General features: G+C 51.7%; 1 protein-coding gene across 5 annotated transcripts in view; it reads right to left on the reverse strand.

Annotated features, from left to right (window-relative positions):
• MTMR14 (myotubularin related protein 14) overlaps window positions 1-16325 on the reverse strand; it is a 44960-nt gene that overhangs the window by 3283 nt on the left and 25352 nt on the right. Inside the window, exons 10-18 of one of the 5 annotated variants that reach the window (XM_023620023.2) lie at window positions 14715-14781; window positions 13358-13443; window positions 13007-13083; window positions 12711-12747; window positions 10145-10215; window positions 9300-9358; window positions 9000-9138; window positions 7835-8014; window positions 506-620 (exon numbers count right to left, since the gene is read on the reverse strand). In XM_023620023.2, the coding sequence (XP_023475791.1) occupies window positions 524-620; window positions 7835-8014; window positions 9000-9138; window positions 9300-9358; window positions 10145-10215; window positions 12711-12747; window positions 13007-13083; window positions 13358-13443; window positions 14715-14781 (813 nt within the window). In that variant the 3' untranslated portion in view covers window positions 506-523. Of the gene's footprint in view, window positions 1-505; window positions 662-7834; window positions 8015-8999; window positions 9139-9299; window positions 9359-10144; window positions 10216-12710; window positions 12748-13006; window positions 13084-13357; window positions 13444-14714; window positions 14782-16325 lie in introns of all 5 variants that reach the window. The other 4 variants (XM_023620022.2, XM_001915139.6, XM_023620021.2 and 1 more) reach the window with 4 other exon arrangements.

Raw genomic sequence — 16325 nt, forward strand, 5'->3', positions numbered from 1 at the left:
TCCCGACCAGAGGCAAAAGCAGAAGACAAAAGGGGGGAAGGGAAGCAAGGAACCCCTGGTTCTGCTCGGGAGGAGCACAGCCCTCTGGTTAACCCAGCTCCATTCTGGCTCTGGTTTCCACCATACACCTACCTTCACTACCCCACTGTTTTGCTTTCAAAGGATTCTCATGTCAGGCAACAGTTGGACAGAAATAGAATCTTCTATAGTTATAGTCCAGCCAGCTTTCCCTCAGGGTGTGCCCTGAGACACCCGTGGATGGGTTTTGGAGCCTGAGGAGAGTGAACACACACTCCAGGGCACTTCCTGAGCAGCCACGAGGCCTCCTTCATACCTCGGGGGTTCAGGAGCAGTGGGGGTTAGCTGAGACACTGAGGAGGGGCAGGAATCCAAGGCCAGCTCCCTGGGGCTGGCTGCTGCCTCATTCCTAACCAGCATTCTTGATTGCTCACCAGCTTTTGATATGGGCAGGGGAGTATCCTGCCTTCTCAAGCAAGACACTTACAGACAACTGTTAGGGAGCTCATCCGGGAAGCTGAAAGGGAGAGAGGAGTCTGTGTGCAGGACAGCCCGTTCCTGAATACTGCCACAGCCTGTTACCATCTGCCAGCTGCCAAAGTCTGTGGAGAGAGAGGATCCGGGCAGGGGATGGTCCACTGATCTGGGGCAGAGAGGAGAGAGAGGGGAGATGATGCACAGTCAGTCATCTGCCTGACAGGGGAGGCCCTGGCGGGGCTATGGTGGCCCTGGGCCATGGGTCACAAGGTTCTGTTGGTGGAGTATCTGTAAAGTCAACCATTTTCTCCAAAAGTGCAAAAACAGCTGGATAGGTTGTGACCGAGAAAGAAGATTATAGACCACAGGATAGGCTCAGCCGTGAAGACAATGCTTTGTGCGAAGACATAAGGAGCAAAAGAGTAAGAGCAAAGCATAGTGACAAGAGGTGAGCCTGCAACCACAGCCTGGAGTCAGGGCATGCCCAACCTGGTAGCTGACACAGCAAGTACCATCTCAACAGCACCAAAAGGAGGGGAGCAAAGCTGGATGCCCCAGGAGCCAGGCAGGCAGGATTGCCTCACACTCCCTGGCATGCAGATTGGCAGGGTGGGGAACACAGAACTCAGGGGCTGCTGAGGTCCTATCAGAAAGGTGGGAGAACAACCCTCTTGGGGATGGTGGCGAGTGGTGACCTAGATTGAAGAGTGAGGTGATGGGAACCATAAGATACTCCCTCCCCTCCCTCTGCAGCGGCTTCCAGGAGCCATAATTTGTATTCACAAGCATCAACCCAGCACTCACTGGCTATGCCCAGAGGGAAGGGATGAATCAGGCAGGCAACCTGACAGTTTCATCAGGCCTTTTTCAGATGGAAGGTTGGGGGTGTGGGGAGAGGAAAGTTGTATTGGGAATCTACTGCAGCCACCTCCTCTCCACTCACAGCCAACCCCTCTCCATAGTAGCCCAGCCAGTGGGAATGAGGGAGGAGATAGGGAGACATCAAACAAGGCCCTTCCATCAGCTACCCCAGGTCCCACTCCTCAGAGATGCATCATCTTTGATGCTTAACCCTTTATTCTTTAATTCAAGCCTAGCTGAAGGTGCTCCTGTAGGGACCCAGAAACAGGGCAGAAGCATGAATAGTGGGATAGGGGGTGGGGAACAGAGGAAAACATTCACTGACCATGTCCAACCCAGTTGGCTGGCATCAAGGGCTCCTAGTCTGAGGCGACAGCCCCCATGAGTCATCAGGCCAGCCTTATCCTCAAACAGCTGCCACTTGAGTGCAGCTCTTGCCAGACACTGCATCTCTGGTGATCTTTAACCATCCTCATCTTAGAGACAGAGAAATGGCAGCCGAGACAGGTGAAGATACTTTCCCAAGGTCCCACAGCACGTGAGTGCAATAAGAGATCTTGAAAGCCACGTTTGATTACAGATTTGTCCTATAAGAGAACCACCTTGAGACCAGGGAAAACAGATGCTTTCCACATAGAGGCCGCAGTGAATCGGAACCCCCTGCAACATAGAGACTTGCCACATTCATCATTCCTGCTAAGCTCTGTGACTGCAGCATTAGCGATGAGAACAGGACATGGTCTGCTACCTGGTGGAAGCCCCTAGTATCCAACAAAACAAGGCTTCCTTGTTTCTAGATGGAGAAACTTGGTAGAGTTCAGGCAGCCTGTAAATCAAAGAGACAGCCGCCCAGGAGAGGGCAAGCAACATGCTAGTCTGGTGTCTGCCCTATGCTTCCTCCAGGTCACGCTGGTGCCTTCAGTCAGCACAACCCCTCTAAGGTCAGCCAGGCTCCATAAATTTCATCTATTGTTCAAACTTTAGGGTAAAGTTTCTTTTCCAGTTTTAGCAGCTTGTGGGAAAACAATTGCTAAATACCAGAGTGTTGAGGGAAAGGGAAAGGCAGGGATGCTGGGTAGGATGAAGCATTCCTGGGGCTGGGAACATGGGGTTTCTTATGCCCCAACCCCACTCCCCCAGAGCTATCAGAGACTCATATTGCCAGTGGGAAAATGATGGACAGAAGGAATGCAATTACAGGGGCTGGCCTGGTGGCGCAGTGGTTAAGTTCGCACATTCTGCTTCTTGGCGGCCTGGGGTTCGCCAGTTCGGATCCACTTGGCAAAAGCCATGCTGTGGTAGGCGTCCCATGTATAAAAAGTGGAGGAAGATGGGCATGGATGTTAGCTCAGGGCCAGTCTTCCTCAGCAAAAAGAGGAGGATTGGCAGTACTTAGCTCAGGGCTAATCTTCCTCAAAAAAAAAAAAAAAAGAAAAAAAAGAAGCAGCAACGCAATTACAGAGAGATTCCCAGCAAGGATTCCTGGTCCCCTAGGCTAGACCCTCCCCTGTACATCCCCAACATCCAGCAGGTAGCACCACCAGGCAAGAACCATGCTTGGAGCAGCTAGGGGACAGTTGTGGGATGAAGTAGGCAGCACAGAGAGCAGCAGGATGCACGATCCCGGGGGACATAAAGCCATCTCGGCAAGCAGCCATTTTTGCATCCTTTTCAAGAGTGAGCACACAGGCTCTAAATGAATCCTCCTACTTGAGGCTTTTGTCAAAGAAAGGGTTGCAAAGCAACCATTCAGCTCCTAGGTTTGAGAACAAGCGGCTGTGCTAAGCAGAGAGGTAGCTCAGAAGTGCCAATCTGGATTAGCTGGTTAGAGGGGACACCCAAAGATGAAAGGAAACAGTCATGAGAAAGCAGCACCTGCACCTGCCTAGTAAGAGAAGGAAGGAAAGCCTTTAAATCAGACTCAGTATATAGGTAACTCAACCAGCTTTAATAAGACCCCACACTCTTCTGCCATGTCCCCTTACTCAAGCACAAACAGGGCAGCAAAAAGAGAGGCCTGAGCTTCACCTCCTCTGATCCCCTACCTGCAGGACTGGAGAGAACATGGGGCCAAGCTCCCCTCAAACTGGAGAACTGTGGAGCTGACAATGCTTCCCAGGTTGTCTGCTCACATCTCTGGAGCTAAGGGGCTCAGACCTCTGCCCAGGTTGGCTTCTTGGCAACACTGTACTGCTTTAGATGGATATGGCCTAGGCCCCTCTTCACAGCACCAAAAGAGCTGCACCTCCCACTCTCCCCCGCCTCCTGCCAGATCCTTGCTATGAGCCGACTCAGGCAGGTGTCTTTTAGCTAGTCCTTTTTGGGAGCGGGTACAAGAATACCCATATGAGCAGAGCTGGCCCAACCCACACAGACAAGGCAAGAAGAAATGGGTCTGCCCTGGCCTTTTACCTAGCTTCCCAGTGCCCTGACACAGCCCACAGGCCCTCAGATATGTGACTGATAAGGACAGGTCCTTAGCCACAGCTACAGTTTCCTGAGCATTTGTGGAAAGGATGAGTATTTACTACGTGCCAGGTACTTCCCTCCATTATCTATTTAAATCCAAACTTATGGAGGCCAAGATCATCACTCCCACTTTAAAAATGGGATGAAAAAACTGAGCTCAGAAGGGAAGTGATTTTTCCAAGTCATACAGCTAGGAATGGCAAAGCTGGAATTGCAACCCAGGTGTGACCAAAGGCCATGTTAGCCCCATAATACATTGATCTTCCTTCCTGATAAGGGGTGGTGGAGGACTCAGGGATTGGTTCAGGGATGGGCACATAACTTCCAATTAGAATAAAGCACAGAGCTTCTGATCCCTAGATGTGAGAAAGGAAGCACATGGAGTAGCTGGCCACTATTAGGGAAGCTGGCCAGAAGACAAAGCTAGCATGTGGAAGGAGGCAAGGGGAAAGAACTACAGGGAAATGGAGTTAGAGCCTGGATCAGACTGTGCCTGAAGGCCGTATTTCCCACTGGACTTCTTCATATGAACCAATAGTTTCCCTTTATTATTTAAACCCATTTGAGATGGTTTTTCTATTACTTGCATCTAAAAGCACCTGAACTGATGGCTGACAGAAGGCTTGAAGGTACACAGCTAGGAAGGACCTAAGAGTTGCCCGTCTAAGCCTCTGTTATACAGATGAGAAAACAGAAACCCAAAGCCATCAAGTGACATGCCTGAAGTCATGTAGAAAATGAATGTTTGAGCCAAGACCTAGACTCCTAGACTTTGAGGGGTCCTGAATGTCACCTAACCTACACTTACCCCCCGTTAAACCCCAAGTCTCCAGATGATGGTCCCACAGCCTCTGCCTAAGTGAACACCTCCAGGAATGGAGCCTTAGAGAAGAATCCTTCAGTTCAACAGTGACCTGATCTCACAGAGCAACTGACTTCAGAGATGGCTAGATAGGATTTATCACATTTGAAAAAAGAATTACCTTCCCTCAGCCTGGCCTTAAAATGTGTGTGAGCGTGTGTGACACAACCAGGGACCTCTGCATTCCCGCAGCAGCCCAAGGAGAAGTCTTTGGGGGCTCCAAGTTTTCTCTTATGGGTCTCAAGCTGGCAACGCCTTTAGGCTTCTCACCACTCATTCTTGGTCTGGAGCAGTGGCCCCATGCAAGAACACATCAAACTTGGGAGAGGAACCCTAAGTGCAACAGAAAGCAATCTAGTTTCTCAGCTTCATTAAACAGCCCAGGACAGAGCTCACTGCTGACAATGAGAAGTTTGTAGGTGGTGGAAGAGCAGCTAACTGGGCAGCAGAGGTCGGTTCCTATGTTGCTACTTAGCTATTCAATCAGGATGCTGGGCGTCCCTCAGCTAAGTTCATCTGCTCTCCAGGCAGCTTGGCTTCAAGCTGAGCTCAGTGGTGGCACCATCCCTCCTGGGGCAGAATCAGATGTCTGACTCTGGAGCAGCAAACAAGACCAAAAGGAGGTGGGCAACATACTAACCAGGACTCAGGGAGGCATGTGAGCTTCCCAGCCCCCATCCTGTGGCTGATGAGAGATTTAACAATGGTCCAGAAACGTAGCTCCATCAGAAGCTGCTGCAGTGGCACTAATAATGCAAAAAGGCCACCAGTCTTCCCAGTGAGGGACATGGGGTTGGGGCTGGATAAGAATCAGCACCCCACAGAACTTTCTTCCCAACCAACACCTAATTCTTAACTTTGAACAAAGCTTCATTGATTCCTTTCACAGGGAAGTCCTTCTTTAAAAGAGATATGCTTATGGAATTTGGAGCACATGAAACCCAGAGAATTCACATTATGAGGGGCATTTTGGCTGTCACAGATAGCTTTACTAAAGGGTTTCTTTCCATACAGTTCCCTCTACTCCATTAAAAAGCTGATTGGTTATTGTTACCTAAGAGAGGCAGGGAAGCTAATGACAGGATCCCTCAGGCACTTTAAGATAAGACACTAAATTAATTTTAATGTTAATGGAAATACATAATTAGAATGCTCCAAATCTGAATAATCTAGTCTTTCAAAACCTCCGGCAAACAGGCATCCAATCCGGAACCTTGCTGCCTGGCCAGCCCAGCCAGGCTGCAAGCGGGCATTCCCAGAATAGACTGGCAGAGCCATCAAACACCTCACAGCCGCCCACCCCACGCCTCTCCAAGGCCTTGTGCCCCATTTTGGTCCACCTATCCCAGCCTTAACCAGGGCCTGGCACACAGAGCTGTGAGGCCAGGAGGACACCCCCAACCCTCCCTAGCTTTCTGAGGGAGAGGCTTTGGTGGCCATCTCAGACCAGCCATAAGAGTCCAAGCCACCCAATGCAGGTGGCGAATCACTGGTGAGACTGAGGGAAACTATCACAAGATTGGAAAGTAGGAGCTTCTGGCAGGAGGAAGGGAATGATAAAAACTGGGGTGGGCAGAGGTAATGGAGTGCTTAGCAGGGAAGCCCCCAGCAACTGGACAGTTAAGACCAGGGCAGGACCCAGAGGACAAGAAGAGTTTTCTGGTTGCCTTCCCAGTTGTCCAGCACTGCTGCACAGGCAGAAAAGGAGGCAGGGACAATGAGCAACAGCTCCAACCCAGAATAGCGAGGGTCACGCAGTGTTGCTTGAGTAACCCTGAGGAAAGCAGGCGTGCAGACCAGGGTGGCATGGCTGTGGACATACGCAGAGGATTGAGTGAGCACAGGTGCATGGGCTTGTTGGCCTGGCAACATCTCTGCTCAGCCTCCACCAAACCTCCTGTGGGGTCAGAGGGGTCATGCTCTTTGCTTAACAGACTCAGCTATGGCACTGGCAGACACGTCAGTGCTCCGAGTTGAAGGGCTCATCTTCAGAGGTGAGCACACAGGACCCCCCTGGACAGTGCAGTGTGGAGCTCCTACTTGCTTACAGCTGATCTGCTCTGCATCTGTGGGAGGGTGCTCTTCCTCATCTTCCTCTATCACCTGCTTTTGCCCACAGAGAAAAACCAGAGGATGGTGATGAGAGGAGGGTTCCAGAAGTTTTGGGTCTTTCTTTGTAATATGCTTGTGACTTTGGGGCTCAGTTTCCTTCTTGTAATAGGCCTGTTACAAGGAAAGACCTGAAACTTCTGGAGCAGTACACAACACAGCTGGGCTTGAATCTGGGGTGGACTCCAATGCTCATGCTTGTTTTACTAAATGTCCCTTTCTCCCTGGAATTTATTAAGGGCCTCTTAAGTTCCACACTGCTTTGTTCTCTCCAGAAGGGCCAGACATTCTCAAGGCTTTAAAAAACAAAGCAATTCACAGATTCTTTCTGTGGGGGTATGGCATGGAACAAGTGGTATGGGGTCAGCTAGGAAATGCTTTCCCCAAATGCCAGATCATCCCTCAATCCTAACTCCCTGCCCCAGTGCTCAGCTTTAATGTCATCTAGGAAACATCATTCCTGCAGCACATTCCAGCCACACCTGTCCATCCTGGCTGAGCTGCTCTCTTTCCGGATGTACAGTCTCCTGAGGTTTGCCCCAGCCATACACATCTAGCCTAGCTCCCTACCGTCTGTTCTCCTCCCTGCCCCACCAATTCAGACATGGAATGTGAGAGGCAGAAGGGACTCAGAAGATCCAGATCTACCTCTTCAATCAAAACGTGAGGGCTCCAGAGGGCTGAGACCCACTAAAGGCAACAGGTAGAGGCAGCCCTGTCTCCCTGCCCATCACTTCAAAACCACTGTATGTTCTGAATTTCCCATCTGCCAGGACTCTGGGCACGGTCTCAAACCACTCTACAAACACCTCTTGCTCTGTACCCAACATTAACCCATCCTCCAAACGGTGGAAGGCCTGCAAGCTTGTCGATGCCCTCTGGCCTCCTGGGTATACTGCCTACCAGGCTGCAGGGCAAGGAACTCTGTCCTAAGACACCACCTGAGGCACCAGCTGAGGTGCTGGAATCCCACCCTCCAGTCTCATTAAGGGGGGAGGCCTAGCCACCTCCACCATCAGGGGCTTTAGAGCTCCTCACCTGGGTTTGGGGACCTCCAGGGGACTGCTACCCATCCTGAAAAAGTTGTCAGAATGGTTTGAGGATGAGGAGCTGGAAGACTTGGCTTCCACCAGCCCCTGGTGGGAAGGCAGGCGGTCCTCTGAGGGCTGCGGCCGATTCCAGAGCACACTCTGTGGAGAGGATGAGTGGCTTTTCCTCCTGAAGTGGAAAGAGTAGGGCTGTTGGCCAAGGGGCCGCCTCAGGCAAGCCCTCTGCCCACTTTTACCGAATTTCAGTGCTCAGTCTTTACTTCCACTGGGAAAATGCCACACAGGAGGGTCAGCCATGGGCAGCAAGAGCTAGGTCTTCATGGAGAGACTGTGGCATCCAGATAACATTGGCCTATTTGCCTCAGAGCACATGCTGGAAAATGGATTTTTTTTTTTTTTTTTTTTTTGAGGAAGATTAGCCCTGAGCTAACATCTGTCGGCAATCCTCCTTTTAGCTGGGGAAGACTGGCCCTGAGCTAACATCTGTGCCCACCTTCCTCCATTTTATATGTGGGATGCCTGCCACAGCACGGCTTGATAAGTGGTGCACAGGTCTGTGCCCAGGATCCAAACCAGTGAACCTAGGGCCACCAAAGCAGAGTGTGGGAACTTAACCACTATGCCACAGGGCTGGCCCCTGGATAACAGATTCTTAACACAGTTCAGTAACTGCCCCTCTCTCCAAATGTTATACAAAGTCCTGAGCCATTTGTCTAGGGAGAAAGTCATCAGGTTCTCAGATTTCATCAGATTCTCAAAGGAGTTGACCCTCAAACAAGTTCCTAATTCTCAATCATCATTTTGTAATCACCTCTTGTTTTTTCCTAAATTGGCCTCTCACCTCCTAGGCAAATGATACAAGGGACCTCTCTCCCAGGGAGTTCCCTTTAACACCAGCCTCTCCTCACCCGACCCTGTCTGCCCAGCCCTGTAGCTTCTTCCTTCATCCCACAGGGAGCCCCAGCCCTTTATGTTCCCGGGCCACCACGGGCAGTGCCCCTCACCAACCAGATGGCTGGCCTCCAAGGCCCAGTAGAGACAGCAGGGCACGGAGCTGTGCTCTCAGCCCTACTGTCGGGGGCCCCCTTTGTTCCTGGGGCTCCCTGGAGCTGGTGGCCCTGTGAGGAAGCTTAGTTCCAGCCTGGCCCCCTCACCAAGCTGCCTGAGTCTGTGCTCCTGCCGGAACCAGCTCCACAGCCTCATAGGTGAAGCTCCCGGCAGCTCCTGGGGAGCTCTCCATGACCAGAGAGAAGTCGCTGCCAAGGCTGGTGGTGCTGCCACGGTCCTTTCGTCCTGAAAGAAGCCAGTGCCATTGATCAGCACATTATCTTCTCCCACTACTAGTCCCCCACCTCTTCCACACCATATAGCTGGAGAGAGAAGCTTCTAGAAGAAACAGTTGCTGCGTGGTCCATATTCAGAAAGATGTGCAGATGCAGGGGCCTGGGACTCACTCAGCATGCAGATATCTTCCAGGGTGAAGCCTGCATCTCGGGCTGGCAAACTCTTCCTCCTGTAAACAGAATCCGAAACAGTGAATTCCAGATTGGGCTGGGGTCTCTTTGTCCCTCCCACACTGCTGGCTCAAGAAAGAAGGTCCAACTCACCAGCAACTCACAAAGACAGATCCTACCTAGAGCATTCCAAAACGCCAGGCCCAATTCCAGGAGCCCAGCAAAGCCTGACTCCCCCTTGTCAGCTTGGCTCCTTAGAGTTCAACTCTAGCTCCACACACTAGGAGCTTGGATTTGGAAGGCAACGGAACTTAGAAAAGACACCAACTCTCACAGAGGTTCTAAGGCAATTGCCAGGCAACACTTCTGCATTTCCCAGGCTGGAAGTGGACTCTGCTCCATGGTGGTAGGCTGCACAGAAGCACAGACACACCTCTGCAGTAGCCCAGGGAGGGCAGCAATTGGCACAGACAGGAGAATCAGCTGCCTCAGTGGGGGCATGGGGACTTGGGAGTCCTCCTGTCCTTGGGATGGCTTTTCCCTGCAGCAATGCACCTTCCTGTCCTAGTCACAAGAGACCACTCATCTGTCCCAAAGCCCTTCTGCTAGTATGACTGCAGGCTGATCCCAGTCCTGCCTCACGTACAGAAGAGCCTCTTCATCCACTGGCACTCACCAGGGAACCCCTACCCTGGCTTCAAGGGAAGATAGGGACAGGAGGCCAGCCAGTTAAACATGCAGGGAAGCAAGGCAGGGATAAGACGGCAAGCAAGACTCCGCCTGTGCTAGAGTGGCTCTTCCCAGAGTGCATTGGTCCCAGCAGAAGAGAGCAGGCCTCTCCTTACCTCTGTGTCTTCAGAGCAGAGAACTCCTCAGAGATGATGTGCTTCAAAAAATTGAAGCAGAAGAAGAAAATCTGAAGGAGACCAAAAAGCAGCACACATGAGAAGACAGCCTCCTCCAGGGAGAACAATCTAGGTGGCAGAACTCCTAGGAGAGGGCAACCAGCCACCCTGGTCAACCCCTTGCTGGAGAGCAGCCCAGTTTTGGGGACCCTGCTGGTATTCTGGTCTGTAAATGGTATGGGTGGCAGAGAGGACTTAGCAGGCTTGGCAGATGTGCTTGGGAGGGGGCAATGGAGGAAGGGACCGTGTCTCCTTCCTGGGAATGCAAGAGTAAGCCAGCAAGTCTTCAAACCATCTTCAAACCCAACACTCATATTCTTAAGCTACTGAAAAGGGTGATGAGAACAGCAGCTTCTCCCCTCAGCCTTTCCTAAGAAGCCCGGGGAGAGAGGCTAACAGGGAAGGATAGCTGGGAGGGAGAGAATTTGGGGGCAAGGAGATTCATGGACATAACAGGAACACAATGGAGGGGAATCAGATTTTGAAGGGAGGATGCCCAGAAATAGTGGTTCAGAAGAACTGGGGGTAGGGGCCAGTCCTGTGGCCTAGTGGTTAAGTTCAGTGGCTCCACTTCTGCAGCCCAGGTTTGGTTCCTGGGTGCAGACCTATACCACTTGGCAGCGGCCATGCTGTGGTGGTGACCCATACACAAAATAGAGGAAGACTGGCAATAGATGTTAGCTCAGGGCAAATCTTCCTCAGCAAAAAAAAAAAAAAAAGAAGAAGAACCACCACCACCACTAAGGGTGAGAGGCAGCAACTGTCTGGCCCAGGACTGCACTGCTTAGGAGCTGTGAGAGGCAGGTCTAAGTCTGAAATGGGCACAGGCAGGAGGAGGCTCCTGACCTCTAGCTGCATCCCCAACTCTGTGAACAAATTCTCTCTTCTCCCTTCCAGCCAGTGCACTAGTCCAACAGGCCTCCATGAAGATACACAAGGCACAGTCTCTGTAGTTTTTAAACAAACTCCCCAGTGATTCTGAAAGGTGTGGTCCATCAACCCCTCACTGGGAAAAATACCCACATGTATCCCAGAGCCCCATAAGATTTCCTCAAAGAAAAAAAAGAGGGGGCGTGCCCAGGTCAGGTCAGTATGAGAATGCTGTGTTACATAAAATTAAATAGGTGTCTTTACCACAGACTTTTTAGTCTTTAATATGCTCTGTGAAACTCAAAGGCAGGGGAGGGGGACAGAGTGCTGTTAATAGGCCTTGTTTTTTTATTTTTTAAAGCATCTGTGTGTTAAGTGTCTGGTGGGGGTAAGAGGAAAGCCCACACTGAAGACAAACACTCCCAGTTGAGGAGACCCTCTTTATGCTGAGAGATGGCCAGACTTTGAATCCAGATCCCATTGGGCTCAGCCTCAACCTCCGCCCAGTCTCTGAAGGCATGATCAGGCCTGCTTTTGGGGGTGGCGAGACGGCGTAGAGGGCAAAATGTCCTAGAGCACCAGCGAGTCTCAAAATGAGAGGCTGCACAGGGGCTTTATGTGCTGATTTCAATACCAAAGTCACCGCCTCTGACAGAGTTCATGGAGGCCTCTGAGGAACAGGCTTATGAGCTCTGCAGCCCTGGCAGATGTGATAAGTGCTCAGAAGAAGAGATTTGGGATGGGGAAAGGAACAGCTGAGACGGAGGAACAAAAGAAGGAAGTGCAAGATAAGACGCCCGTGAAGATGGCAGCCTCAGGAGGGTGAGAAAGATGCTTCAGGAAAATAAGGGGGCCAGGGGGGCAGAAGAAAAAGAACTAACGTCATGCGATGGCTCCCATACTGGGTATCTGGACTCATTCTCTTCATGAGGCAGCACAAGTGACACCAGGAGATTCAAAGTTAATCACATTACCCAAGGTCACCAGGTAATAAGCAGGACAACTAGGGTTCAAACTCAGGTCTGTGAGCAGGGAAAAGAGGCTGGAAAACAGGCACGCGAACAAGGCAAAGACTGTGAAAAGCAGCAAAAAGGATGGGCATGGAGAGGGTTGAGAGAAGGGAGAAGGAAGAAAGGACAGCGAGATAGGAGGGGGACCCTGGAGGCTGGTCAGGCACTGGGCTGGTGGTGAGGACTGGAGCAGGACCCTGCTTGCACGGACAGCCCTGGGGCTTAAAAGTTGCTGAGTGCGTGGGATGAGAGGAGAGAGGACAGAAAGAGCTTCTGGGTGTTAGCTGTGAGGAGGGGCATGGAAAAGTACTTGTAAATTGGTTCCAGAGCTGAGCACAGAAAGCAAGATCACCCATAAGAAGGACGGCAGCAAAAGGAAGGGGAAGAGGACTGAGATGAAGGTTGCAGGCAGCCGTACGGGCAAGTGTTACCTCCACCACGCAGGAGAGGATCTGAGGCTCAGAACAGGGGCTGCTGTGCTGGTGCTTTTCCCTGATCCCACCAGGCAAGGAACTGCCCCTAAAGTGTAGACTCCAAACAGACTGTCATCCTATCCCTCCTGTGAGTAAAGGAGCCCGAGCTCATGGAGCCCTGGCATGCGCTCGCAGACTGTGAGCAATACCCACCTCCTCTCCTTTGCTGAGCCGATCTACCAACATGTGCCTGAAATAAGAAGGGGAAGACGTCAAAGCGAGCAGTGCCAAGACAGGAGGGCAAAGGGGGACTGGAGTCACAGGGACAAGCTATGGTTTTGGCACCACAGCCTCTGGTGGGGCCTGACCAGCACCTTCAGTCTTTCCCAAGGGGGTGGGATGTCCCCATCTCTGGCCTGTCACAGGAGCCATCGCACCCACGTACACACAGAAATGCAGTCCCCAAGACACAGCCCCCACGCCACACTTGACACTCCCTAAATGCTTACCCAAAGAGGAACCAGTCGTAGGCCACAGTTAGGTAGAGGATCTCAGCAGGCTTCAGGGACGTGTGGATGAGCCCATCCTGGAGGAGACGGGGGAGACATGCTGGGATCAGAAGGATGTCCCCCATGACAAGGCCTCCTCCCCATCCCAGGAGCTGAACCACAACTACAGACCCAGTGACAACAAGGCTGCCCACAGCCCCAGGAACACAACACACTGCTCTAAACAACTGCGGTCCCTCCCTCAAAATTTTCCCTACTTTCTGGAGATAGCCCTGATGCTCCCAAAGGGTCAATCATGGTAGGGACCTCTGAATGCTCCTTGACCCCACGGCCCAGCCCATCCATACTCACAGCCCACAAGGAAAGGCGCAGGAGAGAGATGAAGAGGGGGGTCCGATCCCAGCCAGAGATACAGTGCACCAGCAGCCCACTGTCATCTACTCAGGAAGCACAGGAAGGCAGAAGAGAAGCAAACATGGGTTGATAAGAAGGGGACATGCTACCACCCTGGCCTGGTGCGAGACAGCCAGGCCACCCCTAGTCTCCCTCTTCTCGGTGGGCTGCCAACCTACTCCCAGAAAGGGGTGAGTGGTAGGCACTCCCCGCTGTCTGCAGCATCTCTTCTTTCTTTTGGGTCCAGTTCTTGGTGTACTTTTGGGGAAGCAGTACCACTTGCACAGTCCACTCTGCCCAGGTCATTTAGGTGGGGCTGACCTGCACGGCCTGCCCAGCATTTCTCAGGGGAGCACCACAGGTATTTTTGGGGGAAGACCAGTCTTCACTTTGCAGGGCTGTCCCAGGAATTGCAGGACATTTAGGATCCTTGGCAAACACCCACCAAATGCTAGTAGCCCTCCTCCAGTTCCTACAACACTCAACTCTCCAGAAGCCTCCTTGGCAGGTGGTACTGCTCTAGGTAACCATTGCCTAACTCCAGGGGCAGACATGTGACTTTTTTGAAAACCCGCCACAGTGACTGGTTCAAAGATGGGCACTTAACCCAAACTGGGCCAATGAACGTGAACTCTGGGACAGAGGCAGTCTCTCTCTTCTGGGGAAATGAAGATGGCAGGAATCAAGTCTGGAATAGTTGCTGGCCATTAAGCCAATGGGACAGCAGGTATAAGAAACAAGGAGAGATTCTTTGTGCTATCTGTTAGGCACCAGGCTCTGCTCTTGGGCCTTCTGGGTTACATAAGCTAAGACATTTCCACTTGTTCAAGCAAGTGCAACCCCACTGAAGTCCTGACTGATATCGAGGAGTCAGTCAGCCTGCCCTAGAGAAATCAAGCGTGACACGACCGTCCAAATGAAACAGCCAAACCAGCTGGAGTACCATCCGGAGAACAGGCCCTCTATGGGCTTTTGTGTCCTAGAAGAAGCCAGGACTGGTTTTTCCTCATCTTTCTGAATTGTAAGAGGCCATTCTGGCCCCAAACAAAATGCTGACGCTCAACGCTCAAAGGCCAGCTGAGCCAGTGCAGAAACATTCTGTGTGTGGTTCAGATGACAAGAAGTTCATCGTTTTGTTTTGTAGGATTTTGAGGACATGGAAGAAAGCTGCCAATGAATAAGGGTGTATGGTCAAATCTTTCTCCCATAGAGCAAAGGTAGGTGTGTGGCCCCAACAAACACCCATGTGCGGTGTCATGATCTGGAACAGGCACAAGATCCAACGGCTTCAGGGCTCAGGCAGAGGCAGACTCACCGTCGCTGTTAATTATGGAAAGCAGCAGTTTCAGGTAGTTTTGTGTTTGTTGCACCAGGTCCCAACTCTGTTGGGGAAGAAGGATAACAGGTGTCAAGGAATAGGTTTAACTCAGACTGGGAACGTAAACTACGCAAAAAGCGAGACGCCGAGAGTCACTCTGGGGCGACAAGTACCCCAGGCTCTAGGCCACCGGCAATAGGGCCCAGACCCCAGATAATCTGAGACTTCACTCCTTACTCTGAAGGCTCCCTTCACCCTTCCTTGCACCCTCACCCGCGATCCCCCTCACTCAGGGCACTCTAATCCCATGTGAAGGAGAGGAAGGGAAAGCGAGGCAGAGGCCTGGGCAACCCACAGGCCAACACGCACCTGCAGCAGCCGTACTTTAGCCTCCTCTAGCCCTGGGCTCCTGGCACAGCTGTCCAGGGAGTGAACAGAAGCAAACAAGGAGCTTTGAGCCTGTGGCCACTGTCGCCAAATGGAAGAGCCATTCCTTCATCTGCTCTCACATCACAGAAACTAAGGAAAATATTAACCTTCCCATCAACCACATTTCATTTGCTTTTTACTGCTACTCACTGCACACTCTGTCTTTTGATGAATAATAAATGCAGTCTGTTTGGCAGACAAAATCTTTTAAAACAGGAGGCCCACGAGGAGGGAGATAAAAAGCAAGCAAAAGCCTTAAAGAGATTGGAACCTCTGTTCTAGCCCAAGCAAGAGGTCTAGACCAGATGCTCTAAGAAACTCTAAAATGCTCTAAGTCCACTTAGAATATGGAATTCCATGGAGGGGCCTGACCCAGTTCTGGGGTCCCCTTCCCCCCAGCTGGGGCAGCCCATCCACACAACTGCGTATCAGTGCTTTAGGGCTGTGCAGAAGGCGGCGAATGCCAGTAAGAAAGCACTTTTGGGGGAGGGTGAACACGGCACCTGTAATTGGAATGGTTTTCCCAGGACTTTAAAACAGGCTCATTTACCTGACCCTCCCATGGCCCCTGGAGAGTTCTGACCCACTTTCAGCCACTCCAGAGACAGCCACTGCAGCGCTGCACTAATAAAGTTATTACGCATAGTAGCACAGGGGTCTCTCCATGCATCTGGCTTAACATGTCAGACACACCATTGCCAACAGATTTCCTCTGAGCTGCGTTTCTTGCAGGGTGAGGAAAAGCAGAAGCAGGAGGCAGGAGCTATGCAGCACAAAGCCTAGGGCGGTCAGGCAGGCTGGGGGAAGACTGCAGCAGCCAGGAGAGGGCTGGAACGTACCAAGGACTGGAGCCTGTGGAGCCCCAACAGCCTGTGGCTATCTGAAGGGGACACCGACAGCCAGGGAGAGGCAGCAGATTCACACTGCACCCAGAGCTTGGGTAGGAACCACAGGCTGGGGAGCACTGGGTTGGTAGAGGCCCAAGGTCACACAGCTAAGCTGAACTGTGGCATGAACCCAGACTGCCGGACTGTGACGTTCATGCTCTTAGTCATATGCTACACTGCAGGGACTTTTCCTACAATACCAGAGTAAGAAACAAAAGTTTGAGGGGACTGCAGAATATGAGCAGGACCTGGAAAATGTGCTAAAATCTAGGCTCATCTCTGACTCTCTCAT

This window comes from Equus caballus, chromosome 16 (assembly GCF_041296265.1).
Source record: "Equus caballus isolate H_3958 breed thoroughbred chromosome 16, TB-T2T, whole genome shotgun sequence".
Taxonomy (NCBI): Eukaryota; Metazoa; Chordata; class Mammalia; order Perissodactyla; family Equidae; genus Equus; species Equus caballus.